General features: G+C 43.0%; 2 protein-coding genes across 2 annotated transcripts; one reads left to right on the forward strand and one right to left on the reverse strand.

Moving 5' to 3' along the window:
- Positions 1-3,904: 3,904 nt before the first annotated feature.
- On the reverse strand, positions 3,905-4,909 carry mrps31 (mitochondrial ribosomal protein S31; the record flags this gene model as incomplete). The annotated part of the gene is made up of 1 exon (XM_079529266.1): positions 3,905-4,909. One exon carries the CDS (start codon positions 4,907-4,909, stop codon positions 3,905-3,907), a length of 1,005 nt encoding a protein of 334 aa, XP_079385392.1.
- A 1,224-nt stretch (positions 4,910-6,133) lies between these two features.
- LOC306943062 (transmembrane protein 128-like) lies at positions 6,134-6,643 on the forward strand (the record flags this gene model as incomplete). Its single annotated transcript, XM_079529267.1, has 1 exon — positions 6,134-6,643. One exon carries the CDS (start codon positions 6,134-6,136, stop codon positions 6,641-6,643), a length of 510 nt encoding a protein of 169 aa, XP_079385393.1.
- Between the last annotated feature and the right edge of the window lie 18,087 nt (positions 6,644-24,730).

The following is a 24,730-nucleotide window of genomic DNA, read 5'->3' on the forward strand; positions in this document are numbered from 1 at the left end:
TCTCAATGACAGCTGTTTGATTGTGCTGCGCTCGTTGCATATTCCTGTGTTGCCTTTGTGATGATTGGGGGGATTATCTGGGATCGCTAGTTTCGCCCGACGATGCGTATGCACCATCCCAGCAAATGACGTAATGACTACTGACTACTGAGCTAGCTATATCAGATATACCCTGACGTCATTTGCTGGGACGGTGCATACGCATCAAGAGTAACCACAGTATACCGCTAATCAACTTACAAATTACATATATATACATAGGAACATTACCTCTAATCTTCCACGACACTAAAACATATCGTCATTACGTCACCATAAAAAAACAATTACATTCTGGCATTGGGTCCTTTAATCCACATCTTTATTACGTCATCATTGAGAGCTAGTGATCATTGAGAGCTACCTATACCAGTTATACCCTGACGTCATTTGCTGGGACGGTGCATACGCATCAAGAGTAACCACAGTATACCGCTAATCAACTTACAAATTACATATACATATGAACATTACCTCTAATCTTCCCGACACTAAAACATATCGTCATTACGTCACCATCAAAAACAAATTACATTCTGGCATTGGGTCCTTTAATCCACATCTTTATTACGTCATCATTGAGAGCTAGTGATCATTGAGAGCTACCTATACCAGTTATACCCTGACGTCATTTGCTGGGACAGTGCATACGCATCAAGGGTAACCACAGTATACCGCTAATCAACTTACAAATTACATATACATATACATAGGAACATTACCTCTGATCTTCCCGACACTAAAACATATCGTCATTACGTCACCATCAAAAACCAATTACATCCACATCTTTATTACATCATCATTGAGAGCTAGTGATCATTGAGAGCTACCTATACCAGTTATACCCTGACGTCATTTGCTGGGACGGTGCATACGCATCAAGAGTAACCACAGTATACCGCTAATCAACTTACAAATTACATATACATAGGAACATCACCTCTAATCTTCCCGACACTAAAATATATCGTCATTACGTCACCATCAAAACCAATTACATTCTGGCATTGGGTCCTTTAATCCACATCTTTATTACGTCATCATTGAGAGCTAGTGATCATTGAGAGCTACCTATACCAGTTATACCCTGACGTCATTTGCTGGGACGGTGCATACGCATCAAGAGTAACCACAGTATACCGCTAATCAACTTACAAATTACATATACATATGAACATTACCTCTAATCTTCCCGACACTAAAACATATCGTCATTACGTCACCATCAAAAACCAATTACATTCTGGCATTGGGTCCTTTAATCCACATCTTTATTACGTCATCATTGAGAGCTAGTGATCATTGAGAGCTACCTATACCAGTTATACCCTGACGTCATTTGCTGAGACAGTGCATACGCATCAAGAGTAACCACAGTATACCGCTAATCAACTTACAAATTACATATACATATACATAGGAACAACACCTCTAATCTTCCCGACACTAAAACATATCGTCATTACGTCACCATCAAAAACCAATTACATTCTGGCATTGGGTCCTTTAATCCACATCTTTATTACGTCATCATTGAGAGCTAGTGATCATTGAGAGCTACCTATACCAGTTATACCCTGACGTCATTTGCTGGGACGGTGCATACGCATCAAGAGTAACCACAGTATACCGCTAATCAACTTACAAATTACATATACATATACATAGGAACATTACCTCTAATCTTCCACGACACTAAAACATATCGTCATTACGTCACCATCAAAAACCAATTACATTCTGGCATTGGGTCCTTTAATCCACATCTTTATTACGTCATCATTGAGAGCTAGTGATCATTGAGAGCTACCTATACCAGTTATACCCTGACGTCATTTGCTGGGACGGTGCATACGCATCAAGAGTAACCACAGTATACCGCTAATCAACTTACAAATTACATATACATATACATAGGAACATTACCTCTGATCTTCCCGACACTAAAACATATCGTCATTACGTCACCATCAAAAACCAATTACATTCTGGCATTGGGTCCTTTAATCCACATCTTTATTACGTCATCATTGAGAGCTAGTGATCATTGAGAGCTACCTATACCAGTTATACCCTGACGTCATTTGCTGAGACGGTGCATACGCATCAAGAGTAACCACAGTATACCGCTAATCAACTTACAAATGACATATACATATACATAGGAACATCACCTCTAATCTTCCCGACACTAAAACATATCGTCATTACGTCACCATCAAAAACCAATTACATTCTGGCATTGGGTCCTTTAATCCACATCTTTATTACGTCATCATTGAGATTATCTGAGTGTGGCCAAACAAGCACAGCTCCCCCCAGATGTGTTGACCCAGGTATATGTGAAGTGCTGCTATATATTGATCCTCCTTACAGGACCGGTGCTGGGGACAAGCTACGCTGGAGCAGTTGACGGCCGTCCAGTGGTGGTGGTAATGCCCTTTTCTCTTTAGTTTACTATTTCGTTGTGGTTTATTTTGAGTTGCTGTCTTTTGTTTTGTTGTGTTATGTATTACCACCACCCTGGACAGGTGATCCCGCCCAGCTCCCCTCCTCCCCCCCGCTGGCTTGTAGTTGTGTGATATCCCTAGCTATATGCACTTTATAGTCACTCGCACTTTAACCCTGTTGGATACATCTAAAATTGCTATTTATTGATGAATGAAATGTCTTCTTGCTTGATGAATTGTTTTATTGATTAATTATATATTGCTGACCAATTCATTTAAAAAAGTATTTTGTATATTGGTTACACACGTTTCTGCCTGCATGCCTTGCCTATATTGTATACTGAATCTGTGTTGGGGAGTCATTAAGTGCTCCGGGTGTTCAGTGTTATTCTTAGTAAAATATCTTGGCTATCTTAATACCACCCTATCACACATGCATAAACTTTCCTTAATGATATCTGGTTTCAGTATGTATTTATGATGTACTGTACTGTACTGTATCATACTGTGTGTGTGTGTGTGTGTGTGTGTGTGTGTGTGTGTGTGTGTGTGTGTGTGTGTGTGTGTGTGTGTGTGTGTGTGTGTGTGTGTGTGTGTGTGTGTGTGTGTGCGCGCGTGTGTGTGTGTGTGTGTGTGTGTGTGTGTGTGCCATGTGGTTGTGTACCCACTTTCCATTAGGGTAGAAGGATGTTTAGGACACAAACACTTTCCTGGGGTTTTGTGCGTAATGTTTTTTTTTAGATATTTAACAAATCTTTATAACAGTCATGACAACAAGACAAAAAACAAACACAAACAACAAAGTTATTAACAATACAACATCAGAGCCAGGGGGGATTAGATTACTAACAGAAAACATTAAAGAGTGAACACAAAGCAACAGTTCTCCGCAGCTTTCTTATTTAGAAGTGCTGAAGGCATTTGCTGAAGGCGACTGCGTCGCTGCCCAAGTGACGTCACTCATGCGACTCCTCCATGTCTCTCGCTGTCACTCAAGTGACTACTGGCCAATCACAGCGCGTCTTTTCCGGGACTTATGTTACGCACGTGGAAGCTTGACAAGCTTCCGCTAATGCTTTGCAAGGAATGTCGGGAAAATTGTGCCTTCAATGGTGACACGCGCCTCAGAGCCGGAAAGGGCGTCTACGTATATATGTCTATGATGTTCATGACCAAAAACCTGTCATGAAAATGTGGTCTCACTTCCTTCCTGGACTACACAAGTCACACCTCCATACAGCAAGGAGGGGAAGTGCACTAAAGCATTATGGGCATTGTAGGAATCCAGCAATCTAGTCAAACACACAGACTTCATTATTTTTCTGGCCATAGGGTGCAAATTTTAAATTGTGCTACTGTTATCTACTACAAATACTATTAACATTGAGGGACTGCAGTTTCTTTAACCCAGGTCAGTTGAGGTAAACACCAGCCTCCTTTAGGACATCCTCTTTTTGGTGAAAGTAGTCTCTGAACCATGAAATGTGATCCTTCTTCTGTTGGACTGTCAGATGAGCATTTCTTGCCAGACCAGCCACCACAAGCTCCATGAAGTGACGCACGGGCCCTTGCTGGGGAAAGCCTCCCTCCAGGTGTTTATCCAGGAAAACATGCTCATGGAACGGGACACTCATCTCCTTTTCCAGGCCGGCTTCATTGTTGATTGGATACTCCCACAGTTTTCCTTCTTTGGTCCACTGAATAATTTCTTCTAAAGCATTGCGGGGTGATTGATTTGTTGACAGAACTATATGATTAGTAAAGTCAACATCCCATAGGGTTGGCCTCGCTACTGCGGCCTCAGCTTCTTTGTCTACAGCAGGGGAGAAGATGCCAAGTATTTTCCCTGAAAACAGGGTCCTCCTTCTCCATCCGGAATTCAGCTCAGCTGTGATGCCTCTGTCATATACATACCCTTGCCCATCATCATCAAAGCGTATCTGATTAGCTGGTCGAGGATGCCGTCTGTTTGGCCCTCTCCCCACTTTCATGTCAGCAATGATTACACCTAGATTGTTAACTTCCCCTTTCTTCTGGGCTTTAGCAACTGCCTCATGTTTCCTCAGTTGTCCGAGAAGCTCAGATTTGGCCTGGCTTTGGTTTGGTAGAGTGGCGGCAGCGGCTGTGGCAGCAGCAACCAGATCAGGATTCAACATGTGACTCTGGACAGATGCCTCCTCTGTGGCCTTTTGAAATATACTCTCCGTGCTCTCCATAGCTGCTGGCTTAGGCTTGGGGGTGGATGTAGAACTTTGAAGGACATTTGTGTTTTTAAACTTCCTCTTGCTGGTAACATCTACCTTCATAGCCCCCAGGAGATCCAGAAGACTCTCCTTGCTGCTCTTTGACGAGTCACATTTGTTATCTTGCTTAGGAGGAAGAGAATCATTAATTTCACAGTAGTTGATTGGACTCATGCTAAGGGCTTCGACTCCGCCATTTACAACCCTTAAAACAGTCAGTGCAGGTATGTCACATTTCATTGGTAACACGCATACCTCAACTGCATGCTTTAGAGCTCGATATACAGAATAAAACAATCTTGTATACATTGTTGATCAATATAGAAGAAATTTAAGGTCATCCTTCATTGCAGTTAGTTATGTAGCATGAGGTAAGTCGTTTCATTTTGTTGTTAGGGTCCACAAAATTCACAGGCTGCTCGCAGGTCAGGTTGAATCTGGGTTGTAAGGCCAGATACCTTGGTTCGTATGGGAATTGGAGTGTGCTTGAGTGGTCGTCTAGAGGTCAAAGGTCTTGAAGGTTGCTCATAAGAAGAGTGGAGAGTTGGTTGGATGAATCTATTACACTAGGATAGTTCTGCCCCTTTTATACCGTGCCGCTGAGCTGGTCGGGGTAGCCATCCTGGTGATGTCAGAATGAGTCAGCTATAACCCATGGAGTGTTTGATGTCCATGTATGGTTATCCAGGGTTAGATGAGGTCAGTGTCCTGATCTTCATATATGGAGATGGCCATATATGGAGGCATGATGTCACGAGGCGTGACCATATATGGAGGCGTGATGTCACAAGGCTTGACCATATATGGAGGCGTGGGGTGACTATAACTGACGGACGGGAGATGAAGGTTTTCATTAGCCTGGCTAATAAGCCAGACGCAAATCAGCCGTTGGCAAAAAATAAATTGCAGTGCCCAGTGGTCCAGCGACACCAAGTACCATGCTGCTTGTGCCCTCTGTGTCTGCTCCAGAGCCCTGGCAACTTTGAAACTTTTCAACTGTAGCCTACCACTCGTTATGGGATATAACAACATCAGATTTAATTAAGAAAAACTAGTCTGGAATTCTCCTGTAATGCGCATACATTTGGCAGATGATAGGTCAAGAATGTAATTATGTTGTGCTAGAGATATACTGTACATTCCTTTAAGTATCTACGCACTACGCAGTATGTTGAATCTATCTCTGCTATCTCCAAAACGATATGCCCAAATGTGGAGATGTCTTGACGCCATAGCTCTGACATCAGACGGATGTCATAGGCCGGCCTCCAAATACTTTACCAGCGGGTTCTGCACCAGTTAACCTCTCTGACAGATATGCTCTGTGATAAATATCCAATTAAACAACATGCTCTCCAACAGACCGTTAAACAATAGACAGATAACTAGTTAACCAACATGCTCTGTGACCGTCAGCTGACAGCTCTGAGGAACAGATTTAAGCGAGAGGCCCACTCTCTCCTGCAGGAAGAGGAAGATGAAGAGGAGTCTGGCGGAGAGCTCGGTGAGATGGGCAGAGAGGAGCAGAAGGACACACCACTGCCTCGCATCAACAGACACTCGGTCTTCTGGATCCTCGCCTCTGTCTGCGTCACCTACTGCGTGGACTTTGTCTACGTCGTCCTGCACAGCGACGACGTCAAGCGCCGGTGGCTGTCCGTGGGCGTGGCGCTCCTCGCCGTCTGCCTGTGTCTGAGCGCATTCTGCGTCGTGTACCTGGAGTGGTTCAGGGGAGTCCGGCGCTACGAGGAGGAGTACCCCGCCGTCGTGCCCCTCACCGTCGCGGCCTTCACCGCAGCGTCGTTCAGCGTGAACGTGGCGCTGTGGCCCGTGTGGAAGCTCCTCACTCCACTGGTTCTGTCCACTCAGTGCATGGGCCTGGTAATGCTCCTCACCTTACTGGGGTGAAGACTAAATCAGTGGTACCTTTTCAGGCAGCGACCTCCCCTAAACTGGGGACCCCCCAAAATAATCCTATTTGAACTGGGGACCCCCCCCTGACAAGCATATATTTTCTTTTTGGAGGTATCAAAATGTCTTAAAAGTCCTTCAATAATTTGTCACTTCTTTGCTCCCACTCCCCCTTTTTTTGTCTGTTTTGTGTTTGTTAGTCTGTTAGTTTTGTAGTGGTATTGTTGAGGAGGGTTTCAATGTTAAATGTCGCAACAATGAGGTTCTGTCTGAGCATATGATTATCGTTAGCCTAATAGCCTCTATAGCATTTTGCCTAAGTCATATTTTAAGGTTTTCTATCTGCCTTTACTTATGCCTAACTATAGGCTACTAGGCTGAATCATCCTGCCTTATTGCCGATTGATTGATTGATTGAATGAATACTTTTTTAACAGTTCAAAAAATCACAGGCAAGTACAGTTCAATACAAGGTCTGCTAAGAAAGCCTATAGCTTTCCATTGGGGTCCTTCATACTCAATTCATCAAAACCTATGCCTTCAGCTTATCAGAATGCTTGTGACATGATGTGATTTTGGAATGTAACAAGCATTCTGATTGGCTGAGGACATAAGGCAATAAGGCACAATGAAGCAGCAGTGTTTGGGGAGTATAGAGTTAGGCCGAGCCACCAGAACGGCTGTCCAACGTTGAAGCTGCCACTCCCTACTGGCCAGAACTGGAACTGCAGCACGTTCATGGAGGTGGACAGACGTTCAGTGACGTCATGTGCGTAACGTGCGTCAACCCTGACCTCAAATTTGAGACTGCGCTCAACTTCCGCTCGCTTGAGCCATTGAGTTATAATGGTACTTCCGGCAGTCTTCCTGGTGCTTCAAAATGCCACTGAGCAACTTCTATTGAAATGAATAGCGGGGGGGCGGTCCTTTATCCTTTATAACGCTATGAGTTAGGCAGACATGACCAAAAAGTGACTTAGGCAATTATGCTATGAGGCTAACGCTATGATACAATACATGAAGCACTGTGGCTATAGAACCTATATAAATTGCATAAAAAAATGATCCCAAACATGTTTGAAAGGTAAACATCCCTTTAATGACAGAATGCCACCCATGCCATGTGGTTGCTATGGTGACATGGTACCACACCCAGTTATCGTCCTGTGTAAACGACTTCTCAGCAGATTAGGTACAGCAGGTGCAGTTCAGCGTTTCCCTTGTTCCATTCCAGTCCGTCTTATGTATTGAATTCATCAAAATAGCATAATAATAACACCAAAATGCAATATCGTCAACATATATAAAACACCATAATATGTGCAAAGTAGAAAGGTGGAAAAGAGAAAAATGGCAGCATTTGGTGGCAGTGCAGTAGAAAGATCATTTTACCCATGTTTATTGTAGGCTGTGGCACCAGATTGCTGTTGCTCTCCTGAGTAAGAGGTTGCCACAGTATCAGGTAGGTCAGCGCCTAATTGCTTGATGCATGTTTGAAGTAGAAAACAAAACCAAAAGAAAGGAAAAAATATATAATGAGAGATGATGATGAGAGATGAGATGTACTTTATTATCCCCGCAGGGAAATTGATACGTTACAGCAGCATAATGTAAAAATAAACAACAGACAAACATAATCACAACAAGACCAAAGACTTCAGACACAGGACCATAAGCATTGGGGGAGAAAGTTCTTATGTGCTGTATATAGTCTGATGGCGGTTGGCAGAAATGAGAGTCTATACCACTCTGTGTTCATTCTTGGAGGGAAGGTGAGCCTGCGACTAAAGGTGATCACTCTGTCCTGTAAGTCACCATAGAGTGGATGTAAAGGGTTAGCCAGCATGGAGATCAGTTTGTCCCTAATTCGACTGACTGCAGCCCCTCCATCGTGAGACCCACCACAGAACTGGCCTTCTTTGTGATCTTGTTGAGCTTGTTCAGCTCCCAGGCCTTAATGCCCCCACCCCAGCATACCATCCAAAATAGGATGCTGGCTATACAACGGACTGGTAGAACATTTTCAGTAGCCTGCTACACAGATTAAAGGACTTGAGCCTCCTCAGGAGGTACAGTCTGCTCTGTCCCTTTCTGTAGACAACCTCCATGTTGTCTCTCCAATCCAGGTGTTTGTTCAGGTGGACACCGAGGAATTTGTAGGAGTCCACAATTTCAACCTCTTCCCCCTGGATGGTGATGGGTACTGGGGTCGTCCTTTTGCTCCGCCTTGTGTCTATCACCAGCTCTTTGGTCTTCTTGATGTTGAGAAGAAAGTGATTTTGTTGAGCCCAGCTGATGAAGTTCTCCACCACGCCTCTGTACTCAGTGTCATTGTCCTCAGTGATGCAACCCACTATAGAGGAGTCATCTGAGAATTTAAGGAGATGGCATGTTCCGGTCATGAAGCTGAAGTCAGAAGTGTAAATGGTGAACAGGAAGGGTGACAACAGTTCCCTGGGGTACTCCGGTGCTTCCCATTAGCACGTCGGACTGGCAGCCTTGTAGCCGGACATACTGTGGCCTCAGTGTGAGGTAGTTCGTAATCCAGGCTACCAGGTTGTGGTCAACATGCATCGCTGTTAGCTTCTCAGCCAGCAGGGGGGGCCGGATGGTGTTGAACGCACTGGAGAAGGGGTCGAGGGGGGGTACTTGTCCTAATCTGATTTTACTCTTGGTTGCATGCTGAATAGAATCATAGACAGATTCATAGAATCATGGACATCATAGTCAGAATCATAGAATCATAGACATCATAGACAGAATCATAGAATCATAGACAGAATCATAGAATCATAGACAGAATTATAGAATCATAGACACCATAGACAGAATCATAGACAGAATTATAGAATCATAGACAGAATTATAGAATCATAGACAGAATTATAGAATCATAGACATCATAGATAGAATCATAGACAGAATCATAGACAGAATTATAGAATCATAGACATCATAGACAGAATCATAGACAGAATCATAGACACAATCATAGAATCATAGGCATCATAGACAGAATCATAGACATCATAAAATCATAGGCATCATAGACAGCATCACTGTCACGTCTGCCACACCTACCCGGTCTTCCTCCCCTTCTTTCTAACCTATCTAACCTAATTATAGGAGTGCAGACAGAGGTGCAGGAGAGGAGGCGGCGGCAATCAATCAGCACAACTATAAAGCCAGGTTCAACCCTTCACGCCCTGCCAGATCATCCGTCTCTGTTGGACCTAGTCAGTCGTGTTCTACCCGGGCTAGCAGCATCATTATATCTCAGTGTGCTATTCAGTTATACTTACTTCTATTCTCCTGTCTTCACAGTGACCTTGAACCACCCTGGAACTGGACGCTTGCCTGCCTCACCTGCCTCTGCTCACTCAGCTCTGCTCCTCATGTCAGAAGTATAATAAATCTATATTCTAAAGACTCCAACTTGTCTGTCTCCTGTCTGTATCTGGGTTCAAGCAATCATATGACAGTATGATCTGGCCAATCTGAACCCTGCAGACATGGAGGCAGTTTCGCAAGCTATTGCTAACCAGGACACCGTTATTGGTCAACATGATCAAGCTTTGAAACAGATCATTTCTCGTTTGGAGGCACTTAGTGCCAGTGTTACTAATATTCAGGGACACCTCACCAACCAGGCTGTCGCTGAGAATAACAACGCAGCAGCTGCCGCAGCTAACAATGCTCCTGTCCCTGATATTCCTCCTGCCCGTGAGATACCTGTCCCTACTCCTGAACGTTATGCTGGTGATCTAGTAGCGTGTCAAGCCTTTCTAATGCAATGCTCTCTCGTTTTTGAACAGCAGCCACGAACCTATGCTGCTGATCGATCTCGTATTTGTTACCTGCTTGGCCTGTTGAAAGGACCCGCTCTCACCTGGGGCGCCGCTGTCTGGGAGGAGCAATCGCAGGTATGCCAGTCATATGCTGCGTTCACCGGTGAAATGAAGAAGGTGTTTGATCATCCCGTACGAGGCAAGGAGGCTACTAGGCGGCTCATGTCCCTCCGCCAGGGAGCCCGTAGTGTTGCAGAGTTTGCAGTGGAGTTCCGCACTCTTGCTGCGGAGAGTGGCTGGAATAATGAGGCTCTTCAAGGTGCGTTCCATAGAGCGGTGAATGAAGACATCAAGGACGAGTTGGCATTCCGTGACGAGTCTACGGATCTCGACGAGTTGATCAGCTGCTCCATTCGTCTCGACAACCGCCTCCGTGAGCGCCGAAGAGAGAAAAGTTTCCGTTCTCATCGAGCAGGCTCCTCTTCCGGTGTTCCATCTCCAACTCCGTTCCAGGTTTCACCTCCGTCCAGCGCTCCGTCTCAGAGAGGCCCCGAGCCCCGCCGAGAGTCAACGAATGACTCTAGTCAGTCCGAGCCTATGGAGTTGGGTCGGGCTCACCTGTCTCCGGAGGAGAAGACTCGCCGTTTTCAGTCTAAATCATGCTTGTATTGTGGCCAGGCGGGCCACTTTATTTCCTCCTGTCCTATCCGCCCAGTAAAAGATTTGGCTCGCCAGTAAAGGGGGAGATACTGACGTAGCCTGGTTAATAAACCAGACCGAATCAGCCGTTGGCAAAAAAAAGTTGCCTACCAGCGGATTACGGTCTGGCGAGGCTCAGTAGCACGCCTCTTTCCTACAGCAGAGAACAGGTCGGACCAATCGGGACACGGTATGCAATATAGGCGGGCTTTGGTACAGTGACGTTCAATGCTTGAGACTTTTGACTGACAGTAGCTCTGACCAATTGCGTCAAAGAGAAAATGTTCCGCGGGAAATGAAATCCAAGTGGAGCCAGCCCAGACTGATATACCGCGACAGTGTTGTGTGATATTAGTCTGGCTTATTAGCCAGGCTAATACTGACGAGCCGAGCAGAGTGTACATCATCCTTCTCAACTTCAAGGCCTCAGGTCAATGCTGCCCTCGTGTGGCGATCCCAGTCGGTGCCCCTCTCAGCATTGATTGACTCCGGAGCTGACGAGAGCTTCATAGATCGCCAGGTAGCTATACAAATGAAGATTGATTTGATGCCTCTTGATTGTCCTTTGCAAGCTAAAGCACTAAATGGTTTACCCCTAGCCCGGGTGGATAGAAAGACTGTACCAGTTACTGTTATTTTGTCTGGAAATCACCATGAAGAGATTCAGTTGCATATTATTGACTGCCCTCAGACACCATTGGTTCTTGGTTTTCCTTGGCTCCAAATGCATAATCCTCAAATTGATTGGTCTACAGGGAGGATACGTTCCTGGAGTACAGCTTGCCATTTAAACTGTTTACACTCTGCTCAGACTCCCTCCTCTTCTGAACCTCAGCCTCCTGCAGATCCTCCTGATTTATCCTCTGTACCTGAAACTTATCACAGTCTTGCTCAAGTATTTAGCAAGGATCAAGCTCTGTCGTTACCACCTCACCGGCCCTATGATTGTTCCATCAACCTCCTAGATGGCGCTCCTCTCCCAAGCAGTCGGCTGTATAACATATCTCGGCCTGAACGGGAGGCGATGGAGAGATACATCAGGGACTCGTTGGCGGCTGGAATCATCCGACCCTCTTCATCTCCGGTGGGTGCTGGGGTTTTTTTTGTGGGTAAAAAAGACGGCTCATTAAGACCTTGCATTGATTACCGTGGTCTGAACAATATCACTGTTAAAAACAAATACCCTCTGCCGTTAATCAGTTCTGCTTTTTCTCACCTTGATGGAGCTACCATTTTCACCAAATTAGATCTGCGTAATGCCTACCACCTTGTGCGCATACGGGAAGGTGATGAATGGAAAACAGTTTTCAATACTACTCTTGGACACTTTGAATATCTGGTCATGCCATTTGGATTAACTAATGCACCTGCTGTTTTTCAGGCTCTGGTTAATGATGTGCTCCGGGACATGTTGAATCGATTTGTTTTTGTCTTTTTGGATGACATTTTGATTTTTTCTAAGAACCAGGCCGAGCACGAGCTGCATGTTTCCCAGGTTCTCCAACGCCTCCTGGAAAACAAACTATTTGTCAAGGCTGAAAAGTGTGAATTTCATGCCACTTCTATGTCATTCCTAGGTTATGTGATTGCTCCAGGTCAGTTGCAGATGGATGCTGCCAAGGTCTCTGCTGTTGCTGAGTGGCCAGCCCCCACTAACCTCAAACAGTTGCAGCGTTTTTTGGGTTTTGCCAATTTCTATAGGTTTATTAAGAACTGCAGCTCTATTGCAGCCCCGCTTACAGCCCTCACGTCAACTTCCATTCCCTTCCGTTGGAGCTCTGAAGCAGAAGCAGCTTTTGTTGAGCTTAAAAAGCGTTTTGTCTCTGCTCCTGTTCTTATACACCCAGACCCAGACCTGCAGTTCATCGTGGAGGTGGACGCCTCGGACACAGGGTTGGGCGCTGTTCTTTCTCAACGCTCCCCTACTGACAATAAATTGCATCCCTGTGCTTTTCTCTCACGCAAACTTGATTCAGCAGAAAGAAATTATGATGTTGGCAACAGGGAGCTTTTGGCAGTAAAAGAGGCACTGGAAGAGTGGCGCCATTGGCTGGAGGGTGCTGTCCACCCCTTCATTGTCTGGACTGACCATAAAAAATTGTCCTACATTCAGTCAGCAAAGCGGCTGAATTCACGTCAAGCAAGATGGGCCTTGTTTTTTGTCAGATTTAATTTTTCCCTCACTTTTCGTCCAGGCTCCCAGAATGCTAGAGCTGATGCTCTGTCCCGTCTACACACTGTGGAGGAGAGTGGTACGGATCCGGACCCCATCTTGCCACCTACGTGTATCCTTGCCGCTGTCACTTGGGAGGTGGAGTCGAGGGTCCTGCAGGCTCAAACACAACAGCCTGATCCTGGTACCGGTCCTCAAAATCGTCTGTTTGTCCCTGATGCTGTGCGCTCACAGGTCCTTGAATGGGGGCATTCTACCCATCTGACATGTCATCCAGGCATCAACCGGACATTGTCCTTCCTTCGTCAGAGGTTTTGGTGGCCTTCTATGGTGGATGATACCCAGTCCTTCATTGCTGCTTGTCCCACTTGTGCCCGTAATAAGACTTCTACGAGACCCAGTTCCGGCCTCCTTCGACCCCTGCCTGTTCCGAATCGTCCTTGGTCACACATCGCTGTAGACTTTGTCACTGGCCTGCCACCTTCAGGAGGAAAGACGGTTATACTGACCATCATTGACCGTTTTTCCAAGGCTGTCCATCTCCTTGTTCTGCCGAAACTTCCTTCTGCTAGAGAGACTGCTGACCTCCTGGTCGACAACGTGTTCCGCCTGCATGGCCTATGTACTGACATTGTTTCCGACAGAGGCCCCCAGTTCACCTCTCATGTCTGGAAGGCCTTCTGTACAGCTCTGGGTGCTACTGCCAGCCTCTCCTCAGGCTATCATCCTCAGACGAACGGCCAGACTGAACGAGCAAATCAAGAGGTCGAGGCTGCTTTACGCTGTATGGCGTCTGCTAACCCATCCACCTGGAGTTCTCAACTGGCTTGGGTAGAATATGCCCACAATTCCTTGTCCAGTGCGTCCACTGGTATGTCTCCTTTCCTCTGTTCCCTTGGATATCAGCCTCCTTTGTTTCCTGCTCAAGAGATCGAGGTTGGAGTTCCTTCTGTCCAGGCCCTCATACGACGCTGCCGTAAGACCTGGAAGCGTGCCCGTGCTGCTCTTCTCAAGGCTGGGGAGAGGATTCGGCACCAGGCTGATCGTCATCGGACTCCAGCGCCTCAGTACGTGCCTGGTCAGATGGTGTGGCTTTTTGCAAAGGATCTACCACTCAAGGTCACCTCCAAGAAGATGGCTCCTCGTTATGTGGGTCCTTTCGAGGTCGAGTCCATCATCAACCCTTGTGCTGTTCGTCTCAAGCTCCCGGCTTCTCTTCGCGTGCATCCTACATTCCATGTTTCCCAGCTTAAACCTGTTTCCACCAGCCCACTGGCCCCTCCAACGCCAGCCCCGCCTCCTCCGAGGTTGATCGACGACCACCCAGCCTATACGGTTCGAAGACTGCTGGAGGTTCGCCGCCGTGGTCGAGGGCTGCAGTATCTAGTGGATTGGGAGGGTTATGGCCCTGAGGAACGTTCTTGGGTCCCTCGAAGACTAATATTGGATCCCTCCCTTATTCGGCAGTTTCATGATGACCATCCGGACCAGCCCAGACGTGCGCCAGGTGGCGCCCGTAGAAGGAGGGGTACTGTCACGTCTGCCACACCTACCCGGTCTTCCTCCCCTTCTTTCTAACCTATCTAACCTAATTATAGGAGTGCAGACAGAGGTGCAGGAGAGGAGGCGGCGGCAATCAATCAGCACAACTATAAAGCCAGGTTCAACCCTTCACGCCCTGCCAGATCATCCGTCTCTGTTGGACCTAGTCAGTCGTGTTCTACCCGGGCTAGCAGCATCATTATATCTCAGTGTGCTATTCAGTTATACTTACTTCTATTCTGCTTTTTTTTTGCTTATTGTAAGTCGCTCTGGATTAAGAGCGTCTGCTAAATGCCTAAATTGTAAATTGTATGACACTATGATAGTATGATAGATAGTATGACACTGATAGTATGATAGTATGACACTATAGTATGATAGTATGACACTATAGTATGATAGTATGACACTGATAGTATGATAGTATGACACTATGACAGTATGATAGTATGACACTATGATGGTATGACACTATAGTATGATAGTATGACACTATGATAGTATGATAGTATGACACTATGATAGTATGACACTATGATAGTATGACACTATGATAGTATGATAGTATGACACTATGATAGTATGATAGTATGATAGTACGACACTATGATAGTATGATAGTATGACACTATGATAGTATGACAGTATGACACTATGATAGTATGACACTATGATAGTATGACACTATGATAGTATGACACTAGGCCCCCACCTTCACTTAATGCAGCCCGCAGGTTAATATCAACTGTAGGCTGGGGGCCACATGTGGCCCCAAGTCTACAGTTGAGGGATGTTTATACCATCCCTCTACACTGGGGGCGCTGTTTATACCATCCCTCTACACTGGGGGTGCTGTTTATACCATCCCTCCCCACTGGGGACGCTGTTTATACCAGTCAGTCTGTCATACCATCCCTCCCCACTGGGGACGCTGATTATACCAGTCAGTCTGACTAGCGCCCCCCCTGACCCCCCCCCCCGGCGGTGCAGTGCAGGTGGGGGGGCCACATAATATTATGTTGCTTAGGGCCACTAAACGCCTAGAACCGGCACTGTTTGTATCATTTATGTTGTTCTGTAAAAGTGGTGGTATTAGGGCTTGTTTGTGTGTGTGTGCCTCGACGGAGTGGGTGGTAGAGTTTCTGCTATCTGCGCGCTGGTTGTGGTGGGCCGGTCTGGGCCAAATTCACGCGAAAATGACCGGGCCGAATTTTTGTCCCAGTCCAGCCCTGTATGATAGTATGATAGTATGACACTATGATAGTATGACACTATGATAGTATGATAGTATGACACTATGATAGTATGACACTATGATAGTATGATAGTATGACACTATGATAGTATGACACTATGATAGTATGATAGTATGACACTATGATAGTATGACACTATGATAGTATGATAGTATGACACTATGATAGTATGACACTATGATAGTATGACACTATGATAGTATGACACTATGATAGTATGATAGTATGACACTATGATAGTATGACACTATGATAGTATGATAGTATGACACTATGATAGTATGACACTATGATAGTATGATAGTATGATAGTATGACACTATGATAGTATGACACTATGATAGTATGATAGTATGACACTATGATAGTATGACACTATGATAGTATGACACTATGATAGTATGATAGTATGATAGTATGATAGTATGTTAGGTTACAACATTTGCTTTCAAAGAAAATAACAAAATCAAACAAATAGCATTCAAAATTCTGTCAATTCACTTCCCGAACCAATCATAAACCCCTAAAACAAAATATACTCAAAGTTTTCACTCAAACACCTTCCAAATTGGAATACTTCAACCTTAGAATAACCAAAATGAGTCTTCAGGAAATAAACCAGTTCAATTCAAATAAAACAAAACGATCCTCTTCAATTTGCAATGTTAATGGGAAATATCCTCTTTCTGTTTAGGCAATGGGGGCAAACTCCTCTTGCTCTCAGTTAAGTAGGCCTTTTCCATATATGGAGTTGGGTTACCTGTATGTTGGTTAACTAAAAACAGGCAACTCCAAGGAAATCCTGAAGGACAACTCCCGCTCCAAACAATTCACTCCTATTGACACTAAACTGCTTCCTCAGTTTAGCGAATTATATAGTTTGTTTAGGTAGTTTGCTCCAACTTGAGCTACTTCAAGGATAAAATAAAAAACTGGGTAAAGAATGTTGAGTAGAGTGCTGGACAACTGTCATGAAGAGCTGCTGCCAGCATAACAAACTTCTTCCACCCTGATTCACACACACCTGTGGCAATTTCAGTGGTGAGCCGGGAGATTGCCAGGTGTCAATCATCGTTGAGTGGTGATGGCTTGTCAATTAGTCAATTAAGAGTCAATTAAGAGTCAATTGTGACACTATGATAGTATGATAGTATGATAGTATGACACTATGATAGTATGATACTATGATAGTATGATAGTATGACACTATGATAGTATGACAGTATGATAGTATGACAGTATGATAGTATGACACTATGATAGTATGACACTATGATAGTATGATAGTATGACACTATGATAGTATGACACTATGATAGTATGATAGTATGATAGTATGACACTATGATAGTATGACACTATGATAGTATGATAGTATGATAGTATGATAGTATGACACTGATAGTATGACACTATGATAGTATGACACTATGATAGTATGATAGTATGATAGTATGACACTATGATAGTATGACACTATGATAGTATGATAGTATGATAGTATGACACTATGATAGTATGACACTATGATAGTATGACACTATGATAGTATGACACTATGATAGTATGACACTATGATAGTATAACACTATGATAGTATGATAGTATGATAGTATGATAGTATGACACTATGATAGTATGACACTATGATAGTATGATAGTAGGACACTATGATAGTATGATAGTATGATAGTATGATAGTATGACACTATGATAGTATGATAGTATGATAGTATGATAGACTATGATAGTATGATAGTATGACACTATGATAGTATGACACTGATAGTATATATGACACTATGATAGTATGACACTATGATAGTATGATAGTATGACACTATGATAGTATGATAGTATGACACTATGATAGTATGACACTATGATAGTATGACACTATGATAGTATGACACTATGATAGTATGATAGTATGACACTATGATAGTATGACACTATGATAGTATGATAGTATGACACTATGATAGTATGACACTATGATAGTATGATAGTATGACACTATGATAGTATGACACTATGATAGTATGGCACTATGATAGTATGACACTATGATAGTATGGCACTATGATAGTATGGCACTATGATAGTATGACACTATGATAGTATGATAGTATGATAGTATGATAGTATGATAGTATGGCACTATGATAGTATGACACTATGATAGTATGACACTATTCAGTTTTATTCAGATGGATCCCCATTAGCTGCCACCGAAGTAGCAGCTACTCTTCCTGGGGTCCATGACAAACAACATATAACACAACACAATAAAAAATTAACACTGCACAATAAAAACAGGTGCAATCTTGAAAAAAATACATTCATAATACAAAATACAAATGCATTTAAGACATTAAAAATACAGAGAAAATAAAAACAGTAAACAAGACATCCCCTTAAATGATGTCAGTTAATTATAAAATTGGTGTAATTGATCAGGTGTCTCTTAAGGAGCCTCTTAAAACTAGCCTTACTGGGTGCTTCCGTGATTATAGTTGGTAACGTGTTCCATACTGAAATAGCCCTGAACATTACAGATCTGCAAACCGCATTTGTTCTGGGTTTTTCTTTGACCATGTGGCCACTAGTAGCCTGCCTGGTAGCATGACTATGACGATCTCTCACATACTGAATTTGTGAATACAGACAAACAGGTTGTTTACTATGACAAACATTCCTAAAGAAACTCACTAAATTGCATGCCAACCTCTCCTCTACTCTGAGCCATGAGAGACTGGCATGCAAACTCTCTGTACTCTGCCTCACACCCACTGGACAGTGCAGTGCAAGCCTTGCAGCTTTATTCTGAGCTATTTGAAGCTTGGACAGATGTTTTTTGTCTGCACCCGACCAAATTGTAGAGCAATAATCAAGGTGAGATAGTACCAGTGCCTGTGTCACTAGCACTCTAGAGGCTGGGGTCAAAAACGAGGAACACCTTTTGATGCATGCTATTCCTCTGCCCATTTTCTTAACAATATTTTCAATATGTTTCTCCCATGTTAGCTGTCCATCGAGTGTGACACCCAGCAAGACAGCCTCTTGAACCTGTTCAATATTTGAGTCCTTAAGTGATAGGCACAGCTGACTAACCTCCTTAGTAGCATTTCTAGCAGTGAACACTATACTTTTAGTTTTGGCTACATTCAGAACAAGTCTGTTCTCTGATATCCAGTCAAGTAATAGTTTCAGTTCTGATTGAAGTGTGTTTTTTATCTCAAGTAAACTGTTTGATGCATAATAAACAGTCGAATCATCTGCAAATAAAGTACAACGACTCTAAAACAAAAGGCATGTCATTTGTAAATATTGTGTAAAGTAGAGGGCCAAGGCAGCTCCCCTGGGGTACACCACACTGTAAACCTTTAGAAGAGGAAAAACTACCATTAAAAAACACACACTGCATCCTATTGGATAAATAACTGTTCATCCAATTGATTGTTGTTGGACTAAACCCATATGCACATAATTTCCTTAACAATAACCCATGATCTACAACATCAAATGCTGCACTAAAGTCTAGTAATACAGCTCCAACCATAATTTTTTTGTCAGTGTAAGACAACCATTTGTCTACCATCTCAGTCAGGGCTGTGCCTGTAGAATGATCTGATTTATAGGCATGCTGAAAATCTGAATTTAATTGATTACATGAAAAATAAAATAGTACCTGCTCAAGAACAACTTTTTCCATTAGCTTACTCAACACTGGAAGAATACTAATGGGTCTGCTGTTGCCAGCTGAGAAACTGTCCCGTTTATTTTTTGGAAGGGGTACAACCTTAGCAGATTTCCAAACCTGTGGAAATAACCCCTCTTTCAGACTTAAGTTAAAAATATGACATATCGGCAATGAGATTATATTAGAAACTACTTTAAGTAACCGTCCATCAACATTATCCATACCAGCTGGTTTATCATTGTTTAGCCCATCAAGTAGTTTTTCCACCTTATCAATTTGTATAGGTTGAAACTTAAAAACACATTGTTTGTTTTTCATGATGGTGTTTGTTATTATTTCATGTGACATACCACCACTACCTCTAGGGGAGCCCATGTCCTTTCTTAACTTATCAACTTTATCTGCAAAATGATCATTAAAATGGTTTGCAATGTCCTTTGCGTTAGTTAAAAAACTTCCATTCACCTCAATGAATGAAGGTGAATTACTGCAGCCTCTACCCATTATTTCATTCAGGGTTCTCCAGAGTTTGTTACCATCATGTTTCCTCTCCTGAATTAGATTTTGATAATATGCCCTTTTTTTCTTTCTGTTTAACTTTGTAACTTTATTCCTCATTATACAATACATTTGCCATTGTTCAGTACCTTTCAAATCTATTGCAGCTTTCTTCAACTGATCTCTTTCGCGCATACATGCTCTGAGCTCATCATCAATCCATGATGCTTTACCAGAGCCTACTGTAAATTTCCTTAATGGGACATGCCTATCTGCTACACAGAGGAATAATTCATTAAATAACTTGAGAGCTTCTTCAACCCCATGTAATGCTAACACCTGATTCCATTCAACATTCTCTATATCTCTAATAAAAGCATTTTCACAGAACCTTCTATATGACCTCTTATACAATACTTTAGGTCCAGCTTTTGGAGCTGTATTTTTCCTTGCAATAGCCACAATATTATGGTCGCTAAACCCCACAGAGACAGATACTGCTTTGGAACAAAGATCTGTGTTATTAGAAAATATATGGTCAATACAAGTTGCAGATGTATGCCCAGCATCATTGCAGTACACTATGATAGTATGATAGTATGATAGTATGATAGTATGACACTATATGATAGTATGGCACTATGATAGTATGACACTATGATAGTATGGCACTATGATAGTATGACACTATGATAGTATGACACTATGATAGTATGATAGTATGACACTATGATAGTATGATAGTATGACACTATGATAGTATGACACTATGATAGTATGATAGTATGACACTATGATAGTATGACACTATGACACTATGACACTATGATAGTATGATAGTATGATAGTATGACACTATGATAGTATGACACTATGATAGTATGATAGTATGATAGTATGACACTATGATAGTATGACACTATGATAGTATGATAGTATGATTGATAGTATGACACTATGATAGTATGACACTATGATAGTATGATAGTATGATAGTATGATAGTATGACACTATGATAGTATGATAGTATGATAGTATGATAGTATGATAATATGACACTATGATAGTATGATAGTATGATAGTATGACACTATGATAGTATGATAGTATGATAGTATGATAGTATGACACTATGATAGTATGATAGTATGATAGTATGATAGTATGACACTATGATAGTATGATACAGGGCTGGACTGGGACAAAAATTCGGCCCGGTCATTTTCGCGTGAATTTGGCCCAGACTGGCCCACCACAACCAGCGCGCAGATAGTAGAAACTCTACCACCCACTCCGTCGAGGCACACACACACAAACAAGCCCTAATACCACCACTTTTACAGAACAACATAAATGATACAAACAGTCCCGGTTCTAGGCGTTTAGTGGCCCTAAGCAATATGTGCCCCCCCCACTGCACTGCACCGCCGGGGGGGGTCAGGGGGGGCGCTACCCCCCCCGGTCCAGAAAGATCTGTAAATTTGCCATGAAAATGCTTCAATCTGGTGCACTTTGAGATCAAAATTAAGAGGTTAGATCAGGCCGCCAGTTGATATTAACCTGCGGGCCGCATTAGGTGAAGCACCCCCAGTGTAGAGGGATGGTATAAACAGCGCCCCCAGTGTAGAGGGATGGTATAAACAGCGCCCCCAGTGTAGAGGGATGGTATAAACATCCCTCAACTGTAGACTGGGGGCCACATGTGGCCCCCAGCCTACAGTTGATATTAACCTGCGGGCTGCATTAAGTGATGATAGTATGATAGTATGATAGTATGACACTATGATAGTATGACACTATGATAGTATGATAGTATGATAGTATGATAGTACGATAGTATGATAGTATGATAGTATGATAGTATGACACTATGATAGTATGACACTATGATAATATGATACAGTATGGGGGCTTTCCCTACGAAAAACGCACGATTCTGTGTGTGTGCGTGTGCCCGTGTGTGTGTGTGTGTGTGTGTGTGTGTGTGTGTGTGTGTGTGTGTGTGTGTGTGTGTGTGTGTGTGTGTGTGTTGTGCGTGGGCATGAGCATGCAGTGTACGCACAATCGCACATGGGCACGCGTGCATGTGCTATTGTGCACAGGCACATGAACTGTCTGACATAATGCACAGTCAAATATAGAGTCAAATGTACAGTCAAATGTACAGCACATGTTGTTAAGTAGCCTACATCGAACTCAGTGACCTAAAGAAAAACAAATCTCTGACACAAATATAGAAGATCTTAAAATAGCCTCCCACTATGTACACAAATATCTTTTCACAAATGGATATGGGTCACCCCCTTTGACCCCTCGTGGCGCCGGGCCTGTATGGGTGACTATGCTGGAAAACATTCTGCTAGTCTTTTTTAACTTTTCTACTGACATGCAGGCTTCAAAACATCTTCCCGTGTTTTTTTGGAAACATATATACCTCTTAACCTTTTGTCAAAATTAAATCTATTGTGCTGTCTGTGGTGTAATCATCATAAATGTATTATTGTAGGATAATCTTGATCATTATTATAGGTTATAACAGGTTAATGAAATCTTTAAAATCAGCCCCACCTTTGCCAGCTGCAACAATAAAGCGATGAACACGTTAATGCATCACTGATTACTGATTGTTACATTTTCCAATATGATTGGATAATAATGAGTACTTTTATGTTTGGTACACCTTGATGCAATAGTACTTTTACTCAAGTAACCTTTAGAATGCAATACTTTTACTTGTAACACAGTATACTACATTGATACTTTCACTTGCGTACTACTTCTAGGAAAACAACACAAGTTTTTCTGGTGTCCCCCCTTCCCCGCCAATCAGAATAAAGCACTGTTTACCCCGACAACCAATCACTGAGCACTAAACAGGCATGTGTAGAACGTGGAGCACGCAGCAGATGTGTGTGTCTGTCTGTCTGTCTGTCTGTCTGTCTGTCTGTCTGTCTGTCTGTCTGTCTGTCTGTCTGTCTGTCTGTCTGTCTGTCTATCTGTCTGTCTGTCTGTCTGCCTGCCTGCCTGCCTGCCTGCCTGCCTGCCTGCCTGCCTGCCTGCCTGCCTGCCTGCCTGCCTGCCTGCCTGTCTGTCTGTCTGTCTGTCTGTCTGTCTGTCGAGTCAAACTGTGCAAAGTATCCACTTTCAAGTTTATATTTCATATGTAGACATACAAAGTACATATCTGTACTTTTACTTGAGTATTTGTAGTAGGTCTATTCTTAGATGTTTATGTTTATTTTCACTCCGCTACATTTCAAAGACTTCATATTATAATTTTGACTCTACATATCTAGCAAGCTAAGATAAAAGGTAGGCCTACCTTATGAATTAACCAGCCCTATTTCAAATATAGTGAAAATAGCACATAGAAGCTGTATACTCACTGTTATTGATATTTTCTTAAAAATGTGGTACAGCTCTTGGTTAGGTTGCAATATAGAAATACTCAATTCCGGAACTCAAAATGTACTTGAGTAAAAGTACAAAGGTATTAGTATCAACATGTAGGCTACTTAAAAAAGTACCAAAAGTAGAAAGTCATTATGCAGAATGTTTCATTTCAAGTCTTTAAATGTATAAAAAAAATATCATTTGAAAATAGCAGATCTACAAGCTCACAATGTGTCAGCTATTTTCAAATGGCCAAAATGTATATGGGTTTACAAACTAGTAACTATACTGTACGTGTTCAAATAAATGTAGTGGAGTAAAAGTACAATGTTTGCCTCTGAGATGTGGTGGAGTAGGCCTATAAGTAAAAGTATTGGACATTTGAAGCACTCAAGTAAAGTACAAATACCTCAAACTTTTACTCAAGTACAGTAAGTAAATGTACTTCTTTACTTCCCAGTACCACTGGTTGGGTGACAGCTGCTAGAGGGGTGTGGTCTGACTCCAGAGCAGCATGTATAAAGTTGAGTGAGGTAAAAGGAACAGCTGAATTCACCTGAAGGTAAAAACCTCTGATTATTCTCAGTATTATTGATGGTGATTATTCGTTGATTATTCGTTGATTATTACACACAGATTATTAGAGATTATGGATTATTTGTGGTTGTTATTGACTGTGGTTTCCGTGGTTATGTCCAGGGGTTTGCGTTGCATCATCATGGGAGAATGGACGGAATGTTTGGAGTTTGGGATTCATCTGGCCAGAGACGCTAGTCAGGTATCTGTCTGTCTGTCTGTCTGTCTGTCTGTCTGTCTGTCTGTCTGTCTGTCTGTCTGTCTGTCTGTCTGTCGCGTGCGTGCGTGTCGCGTGCGTGCGTGCGTGCGTGCGTGCGTGCGTGCGTGCGTGTCCTTTAATCCACATCTTTATTACGTCATCATTGAGAGCTAGTTATACCAGTTATACCCTGACGTCATATGCTGGCACGATACATACGCATCAAAAGGGGCGCAAAGTAACCACAGTATACCGC

Source organism: Electrona antarctica (genome assembly GCF_951216825.1).
Source record: "Electrona antarctica genome assembly, chromosome: 19".
Taxonomy (NCBI): domain Eukaryota; kingdom Metazoa; phylum Chordata; class Actinopteri; order Myctophiformes; family Myctophidae; genus Electrona; species Electrona antarctica.